Genomic DNA, 9,397 nt, shown 5'->3' on the forward strand with positions numbered 1-9,397 from the left:
GATTTTAGTTTGATACCCTAGGTGTCAAAAATATACATCATAAAAATAGAACTTCATTTCCAAGGTCCTAACTACACACAATTTTATAACATGCCTCGAGATCACCCAGATTGCGTAAACGTAAACCCTTGAAAGCTAGAGTTAGAGTTTTTGGAAACAGTAGTGAACTACTCTAAGAATTAATAAAAGTCAATATCTCAGAAAGAGGTGGTGGCCTGTGGGTGGGGGGGGGGGGGGGGGGGCAGAACTGGGATAATGCGACTTGTCACCTAACTTACACCTACCATCTATGAACCAGCACAAGTTTGGCCCATAGGAAACATAAGCCCTTCTTCTCAGCCGCCGTGACCTTTTTGGATCAATTTCTTTCATAATGCTTGCAACTTGGCTGCGCGGAACATTCACATGATGCCTTAATCGAAGAGCATGCCAAATATAGCGATACCCGGCCAGCGAGCCAGCCCCTTGCATCGCTATCGTTATGAGCTCTCGCCCGATATCTTCGTCATGGTTAGCTGCTTTTCTCTTTAAAACTAAATCTCTCAGTTTCCTTTTCAGTGTTCTGACGTGCATTCGTACACTATCTTGTTTTTCCAACAAGCCCACAATTGCTTGGTAAGGATATCCACGATGAGAGTACCCCTTAATTAGCTCATCGACACTAGCTTCTCGCTCGGTGACGTTCTGTTTTAGAGGATCCCCGCATTGGTGACAATATTTGGCCTCAAGCGGACAGTTTTTCCCACAAGAACAGCAGAACATTCCGGGAAACAATATCGCTTCGACTATGGCTTCCTTAAGGTCATGTTTCCATGCTGACCGAAAAGATCGCGGCCTCTGTGGACGAAAGTGGGTCCAGACCTCCCCAGCCATGATGCGCGCGCATCATATTTTAATTTAAAATTGCAGCAACTTTTATTTTTGTAGCAACTTCTTTTTATTTACAACAAAATTTTATTTTTTGCACAGCTTTATTTTTGTAGCATGTTTTATTTTTGCAGCAACTTTTATTTTTTGCAGCACAAACTGTTTATATTTGCTGCAATTTTTTTTTTAAAATTATTTGCAGCAGTTAAAAGCAATTGCAGCAGGTATCTTTATTATGCAGCAAGTCTTATTTGTTTGTAGAAAATTATTTAAAATAGCAGCAACCCTTAAATTTGCAGTAGAAATTACTAAAAATTGTAGCCCACTCTTAAATTTGCAGCAGAAATTATTAAAAATTTCAGCATGTCCCCTGTGTGCCGCCGTAGTAATACTACCTTCTCGTTGAAACGTTTCTTGGAATCGATTTGAAGTGCTTTCTTTGTCAAAACCAAAGAAATTACGGACGGCTAGCTATGAATGACAACTTTGCTAAGTTTTCAAATTTGCTTTTGCAGGTAAATTTTTAGCAGAGATTTTCTTAAAGGTTTGTAGTATGGAACCTCTTCAAATATTCCTGAAGACTCCATGGCGGCAAGTTAAACCGCAAATTAATTATATTAGACTTTGAGGTGACACAGTGGTTCTTTCTTTTTGAAACAGATTCCTTGTGCGGTTCAAAAAGGCTACTTACGTTTCCCATAAAGTGACTTTTTGTCACCAAAAAAACTCCCAGACGTTGGGAAGGGTAATGTGACAAGGAAACGTTTCAAACTCTGCAGATTTCATAGCGTCTTACAAAATTAATACAGCTTTTCATGTGTCTGGTTGTTTCAAGTCTCAAGTTAGGTAAGGCTAATGTCTTTCCGTTTAAATGGGTTTTGATGTCTGTATTAATTTGAAGTGGTTTTCTTGAATATCAAAACCGAAAAAAAAAAAAAAAATGGCCCATTATTGACTTAGCGCGATAATGGGTTTTATGCTCAGGCGGAGCCTTATCTTATCTTACGGTACAAGCTGCAGAGGTAGATAGCCGTTAATGGGCTAGACACCACACGCAGAGCAAGCTTTAAATTCGTGTGCTCTGCTAACCCTCTCCCCTTTTTCTGCCAGCGCCGATCGCGATAGCTGTTTAGCCTTAGAAGCGTACTTTACTTTCTTTCGTCGGAATCAGGCAAGTGTACCTTTATAGCCCTTACCTTTACTCTAATTAGTCTGTCCTTCTCCATTTTGACTATTGTTAACCTTCGTTTCAAGTTGCTGTTAGTGCCCTCTCCTTTTATACATCTATGGCTAAACATCGCGTGTTAATAATAGGGCACTCCTTCGTTCACCGACTTGCGGCGTTTGTGCAGAAGAAGCGGCACTTGCATGCGTTTATCACTCTTAGTGATATTGCGGATATTCATTTTCATGGCGTTGGGGGCCGCACAATTGAGAAATGTCGTAAGTTTGACTTTACAGTCGTACGCCAAATTGCTCCCAAGATCATTATTTTGGAGCTTGGCTCCAATGATCTCGTTAAGGTCGCGCCTGAGACTGTTGGCTCCGAGCTAGAAAAATTAGTTCGAGATTTGCACGATGTATATTCAGTCGAATTTGTTGTAGTAGGGCAGGTACTGCGGCGACGTACGCGGGACTCAGAGGAGTACAATTGTAAGGTGGGCAAGCTCCACCAATATCTTAAGGTAGTGCTCGAGCAGTTGCCTTTTTGTTATTACTGGCGGCACAGAGGTTTCTGGAACTGCAAGCGAGACCTTTATTTACCCGATGGGGTCCATCTAAACAATTTAGGCTACTACATATTTATGCGTAGTATTCAAGGGGCTGTTTTGAAGGCTGTGAAGTTAGTGGGTGTGTCCGCCGATTAATTGCCGTTGTCCAAGGCCACGTAGCCATCGTGATCTTTAATGGCGGTATTACAAAATATTTAATACATGCATCATATATACAGATTTCGCAGGCTATATTGGAATTTATAATTACTTGCACTTGACATTTATGGCGTAATTAGTGTGTTATCACCTGGCGGCTATTGTTATACTACATTAGTGTGCCCAACACACTCAGGCCATTATAGGACAATAGTCCTCTTCAAATGTCTCGGATTGTTTTACAGTATTGCACTTGACTTTATGGCGTAATTAGTGTGTTACCACCTGGCGGCTATTGTTTAACTGCATTAGTGTGCCCAACACACTCAGACCATTATAGGACAACTGTCCTTTTGAAATGTCTCGGATTCTTGGTTTTGTTATGTTGCCTGCTTCTATGTGTACTTGACATTCGTTGGCTTTCACCTAAGCCTTTACGAAATGTCTCGGATTTGTTTGTGCCATTTGTTTTCAACATATTAATCGCCCTTGGCTCATTGGCTGAAGTGTTTCCAGCCTGCTAAGACAAGGGGAGTACACCCACTAGGTTTGAGCTTCACAGCGTCTTAATCTGATCTACGTTTGAGTAATATAATTTAAATTTTTCATAAGCATGCCTCCTAAACGAGCCTCTAAGCGCCAGGCGTCAAAAAGTTCCACACAAGCGGTATCGGCGAAACAGCGCCGTTCAGAGGGTAAGTCTGCGTCCCTGCCTAACAGCACGACGTCTTCACCACAGTTCAGCCCCACCGCACTGAGTGAATTGATATCAAACGCGATTTCTGGGGCCTTACAGTCGGCCGGCATCGGCACTCTCAACATCTCTCCCGCAGTTGGCGAACAGAGACCTAGTAATCAGTCCACGTCACAGCCCACCGTGGTTGAAGATGCCGCCTCAAAAGAGATTGCGGATCTGACGAACACCGTGGCTGCGGGTAGGCTAACCTTTGCGTCCGAGAAACCGGACGGCACGTTTTTCAGTGTCACTTTTGACCTCGAGTCTCGCGTCTCGGATCGTATCAAGGCAAAGATATGGGCAAACGAATATGTTGATTTCGGGTCTCTCCTCTCCGTATCACTAGACGAGTCCAAATATCGATTATCTGTCGCAAATGACCATGATCACCCTAGTCTTTGCCTTGAGCACGTTAAGCCAAAACGGCGTAGCTTATCCATTGACCAATGGGTGACTGCATTTAATGTGTTTGTAGCTGTTTATACAATTAGGGTACCTAAGGCGACAAGTTCTCTGATGAAGTATTGTGAGGTGGTCAGGGACATTGCGGCAAAACAAGGTAACTGGCGTTATTACGACGAGCAGTTCCGATTTCTTCGCCAGTCTAAATCTGACCGATTCCCATGGGATAACGTGGCTTGGGAATTATGGCACCAGGCCATGCATAGCTCCCTCACCACCTCACGCCCAAACTCGAACTATGATTTTCGTGCAAGGCGGGCCAACCAGCGTCCCTTTCAGTCCTTTCCCAGAGGCTTGTGTTGGAGATTTCATTCCGGTCAGTTCTGCAGGGGCTGCAATTTCAAACACTCCTGCTTCAAATGTGGGGCAGTCCATCCCGCAAGCCAATGCAGCGCTAACAGACCGAACAATAACACAAGCAACGCAGCCTCTAGCATGCCCTCTGGGAGTGACAGTGAGGGAAGAGCATCGGTTGTTGAACCGCGGGCCAACGCCGGTAAGGCCCGACCGTCTCGTATTTTATCTTAAGGGCTATAACAACGTAATTTCGGACTATCTTATCCAAGGCTGTCTTCACGGTTTCTCAATACGATATTTTGGTTCTCCCCTTGCATTTCGATCCCCAAATCTGAAGAGCGCCATGGACAATCCGACTAGCGTGAATAATAAGTTGTCAAAAGAGCTCGCAGCGGGCAGAATTGTGGGTCCGTATGATACGCCTCCCCTTGAAACTTTTAGGGTATCGCCCCTAGGCATCGTTCCCAAAAAGTTACCCGGAGAATTTAGGTTAATTCATCATTTGTCTTGCCCGGAGGGGTTATCTGTTAATGATGGTATTCCTAAAGAGTTAGCCACCGTAAGATATGCCACTATCGATGATGCTGTTAGGCTCATTAAAGCAATCGGACAGGGCTGTTTTCTGGCTAAGACAGACATAAAATCCGCTTTTCGTATCATTCCCGTAGCCCCCCGCGATTTTCCATTGCTCGGGATGGAATGGCAAGGGAAATTCTACTTTGACAAATGTCTTCCCATGGGGTGCTCGTCATCGTGCAATATATTTGAATCATTCAGCACTGCGTTAGAATGGATCGCTCAATATAGATTGCACGCGTCGTCGGTCATCCATATTTTAGATGACTTCTTATTTATTGGGCATTCGGAGGCCAAATGTCAGGTAGATCTCGATAATTTTCTTCGCGTTTGCCGTCGTATAGGCGTTCCGATAGCCGATGAGAAAACTATGGGCCCCACCAAGGCTCTGCAATTCGCAGGGATCACTTTAGATACGGCATTGATGGAGGCTCGTCTTCCAGAGGACAAGCTTGCCAAATGCCGTACCCAGTTGGCGGATTTTTGCTCTCGTAAAAGCGTCACGCCGAAAGAGCTACAATCTTTAATAGGGCTCCTCAATTTTGCCTGCTGTGTTGTGGTTCCCGGGCGTGCTTTTCTGCGCCGTTTGATAGACTTGACTAAAGGTATCCGGAAACCCACACACACGTCAGATTAACCCAGGAATGTAAACACGATCTCAACGTCTGGCGGGAATTTTTGAGCGTGTACAATGGCAAATCCTTTTTCCTCGGATCGCGATGGGCCACTTCCCAAAACCTCAATTTATTTACGGACGCGGCGGGTTCCTTGGGCTACGTCGCAGTATTTGGCGCACATTGGTGTTTTGGAGAGTGGCCCGCCGCTTGGAAACAACTCCATATTACTGTCTTAGAGTTCTTTCCGATTGTCCTGGCGCTTGAGATTTGGGGACCGCTTATGCGTGACAAATGTATTGTTTTCTTTTCGGATAATCAGGCAGTTGTTGCTATAATCAATAAGCAAACTTCTAAAGATCGTTCAGTTATGGCTTTGCTTAGGCACTTTTTTCTCTGCACACTTAAATACAATATTTTGTTTCATGCTAAGCACATCGCTGGTCGCGTTAACCGCGAGAACGATGCTTTATCTCGCTTACAGGTAGAGAAATTCAGATCACTAGCGCCTTACGCAGACGAACAACCGACGCCGGTTCCGCCGGGCTTACTACCCAACAACTGGCGCATCACTTGAACGACCTTCTGCACTCAGCCATTACTGAGGGTTCGTGTAAGACTTACCAAAGAGCTTGGTCGACATATGTCGATTTTTCATCTGAATTTTGCGAGTCGCGTGCCTCGCTCCTTCCGGTCTCGGTAAACGATTTAGCATTGTTTACATCATATCTCTCGGCGAGGAAGTTTGCCTCCTCGACAATCTCGACGTATGTCTCCGCGTTAAGTTACGTTCACAAGCTAGCTAATTTTCCTGATCCCACTAAACAGTTTTTAGTGCAGAAGATTTTAGCGGCTCACAGTAAGCTATACTCTTCACCAGACGTTCGACTTCCAATAACACGTAGCGTGTTGCAACGATTAGTGCTCGCATTAGATCATACCAACTCATCAGCATATCAAAGGCTGTTGTACCAGACAATGTTTTTGGTGGCCTTCTATGGCTTTTTTCGAGTAGGCGAACTCACGGCCAAGGGTGCGATTTTGAAACCTTTAGTACAAATACTAGCAGTAATCACAGATTATAGAGTGCGTTCGATGTTACAGGGATTGTGTTAAAGGAGGGGTGTGTAAGATGTCAAACATGGATGAAAATATAGAACGAAAGGGAAAATCAAATCATGAGGTCAAGATGACTTGAAACACAATTCTGTCATAATAACAAATTTGTAATACAATTTTGCAAATATTTTTCATTTAAATAGTCTAGTATATCAGTGTAATAATTAACTGTATGTTAAGGAAAATTTGCAACATAACGGGAACTTAACAGCTTAACTGTAACATTATAACTGTAACCAACATTAAAACTGTAACTAACATTATAACTGAAACTAACATTACAACTGTAACTAAAATTATGACTGTAACTGTGTTTGTGTCATCAGTTCCATGATAGACGAGTTGTCCAAAATGACTGCTCTAAAATAAGAAGCAATCTGATGGTTTCACATTGTTTATCAGTTAAATTGCAATTGTTTGTACTTTGTTCGAATGTGAATCATAAGTGATTGTCAGTGGTTTGTTCTCCTTTAACACTGCAAGCGTGATGTCTGTTTCATTCACACTGTTCAGATCTAAATTCAAGTTCATAAGTGTTACTAGTTCTTCAACCTGCTTGTTGAAAAGAATTAATTTGCGCTGTTCACCTGGGTTTGTTGAAGATTGTACTAGTATGCGCATGAACCACTGTGTTGCACAAGATGATACTATTTGTATCAAGTTACAATCCTCGCATTTCCCAAGGTCCTTGTTGTCTGAGATTGGAATAACCTTTTTCTTGCATGAAATGCAACCAATAGAATTATTTATTTGTAGGAATCCTATGATTTTTCCATTAATTGTTGATGCTACCATGCTTGCTAACTCAGCATTGACGTCTACTAATGGCTGGGTAAATGGCGATGTTTCAGTGAACTGAAATGGTACATCTTTCGCAGTCAGTGTTTAAATACCTTTCATTTCTAGATATTTTTACTTTAAGGTTTTTGAAAACATAAGTTGAATTTAGCACGAGGGTTTCAGTGTAGGATTCCCAGAGAATGACTTTAATGGAACTTGTAGTGTCTCGTATTAAAACTTCTTGCTTCTTTAGTGTTCCTTGATATTGAGTTTTCACTACTTTGACAGCTGTAATGTTCACCACTTGTGCTTTGATGCTGATGAGTTGCTCAGAGGCTACATTATTTAGTGCAGAAATGCTGCTCACCATGCCACTGGGTATCAGATCATCAGAGTAGTTGAATCCTGTGGTTTCTTCGTTTGGGATTATCTTTGTTTGGTGGTTCAATATTATGTCATCAGTTTTGGATGTTGTATAATGCAAAATCTTAACTGCACATTTTGTGTTTTGAAACGTGTTGATTTCAGGGTGCTTGTGCTGTGAGAAACACACAGCTCGACGAACTCCATCTTTACATTGTAGTGTGCAATTGAAGTACTTCTTGTCAGAGTTGTTTGCATTTTTTACTGGTGATAGACCATGTATATAGCATATCATTTCTTCTTGTACAGTTGGGGTAGCAATATCTGTGAAAAGGACAAAAGGAAGTTTTGGATGAGAACATATCATTTGGGGAAATTCATGTTAATAAAAATTGCTCATATTTGTATGTGTTACCATGGTATATGTTGTGTTTATAGCAAAATAATTATTGTTTACATACAGACAGACAGACAAACAGACAGACAGACAGATATATAGACAGACAGACATTAGAACTTGCTTACCTTCCATTTCTTCTGTTTTCTTGTTATTCTGAGAAGGGCAAAATATCACTTAATTAATTATTATTCAGAAAATAGAAGACTTGCAACAATTTGTAACAACAGTGTCGTCAAATAATGAACTAGCTTAAGTTTGTTTGGTTTTTTGGCACACTTTTTACTTAAGTTTTTGTCACAATAGTTGACTAATACAACTCATAATACAATGGTTAACAGTTAGCCTTGTGTTTGCTTTCATGAATTAAGTTGAATGGCTGTCTGCTTGATCTGTATCTAACAAGGCAGCAAGTTTATCAAGTCTACTTTCTTCTTGTAGTCTATGCTGGAGACCAGATGACTTTTTCAGGCTTGTTAATCTCTCAAAAGTCATTGGTTCAATAATGCAAGATGAGAGTGTTTTTACTCTACTAATTGCAACATATGATATTCCTGGAGTTTTTTCATTTTTACCTATGTCTATCCATGCATTTGATAGGGTCAATCCCTGGCTTTTGTGTATTGTCATTGCCCAAGAAAGTTTTAAAGGAAGTTGTTGCCTTTCATTCACACTACCCAATGTGTCAGATATTACTGTTATTGGACATATGGGTACACATTGTTGAATGTTGTTATAGATTGATGGGCCTGTCTAGTCATCAAACATTACAATAACAGCAATAGGCAAGTCAGGGGGTTGCTGATTGGTAGCATATATGAAGTCGACAACAGTACCAGTTGCACCATTACAGAGACCGACATCTGTCCACAAATTCATCGTGAGCGTGATATGTGCTCCTTTAGCAAGGAAAACAACAGGTTCTAGTCCTGACATTTCATCAGCACTGGCCTTCTTAGCTGCTTCAGTAGAGTGTCGAGTATTTATTTTGCTATTGGTTGGTTCAGGTCAGATAACTTTTCAAAGTTGTATTTTGCAACTTCGTCATTGCTATAATAAAGTCTTACAACGCCTTTAAATGCACTGATGTTGTCTACTGTTGATGGCTGTCTATTTAAGAGAAGCATCCAGTCATTTTGAGTGCAATCCCCTGTGCGTAATCGGTTTAATAAATCTCTGAATCTAGATTGTTCGGGGCTTGATCCTTTTACTCTTTGGTTTAATGTTAGTTTAACAACAGTGTTAAACATGAGATAAACTAAATGGCCTTGTTCTTGTAAAGCATTTGAAGGGTTTGAGTGATAAAGAGGCTTAT

At 41.6% G+C, this 9,397-nt stretch overlaps 1 protein-coding gene and 1 pseudogene across 1 annotated transcript; one reads left to right on the top strand and one right to left on the bottom strand.

Annotated features, from left to right (window-relative positions):
• Nucleotides 1-4,576: 4,576 nt before the first annotated feature.
• LOC145487769 (uncharacterized) lies at nucleotides 4,577-5,446 on the top strand. The gene has a single exon (XM_081466583.1). It carries the CDS (start codon nucleotides 4,577-4,579, stop codon nucleotides 5,444-5,446), a length of 870 nt encoding a protein of 289 aa, XP_081322709.1.
• A 3,002-nt stretch (nucleotides 5,447-8,448) lies between these two features.
• Nucleotides 8,449-9,397, bottom strand: part of LOC145487770 (uncharacterized) — a 5,985-nt pseudogene continuing 5,036 nt past the window's right edge.

Source organism: Orbicella franksi, chromosome 5 (assembly GCF_964199315.1).
Source record: "Orbicella franksi chromosome 5, jaOrbFran1.1, whole genome shotgun sequence".
Taxonomy (NCBI): Eukaryota; Metazoa; Cnidaria; class Anthozoa; order Scleractinia; family Merulinidae; genus Orbicella; species Orbicella franksi.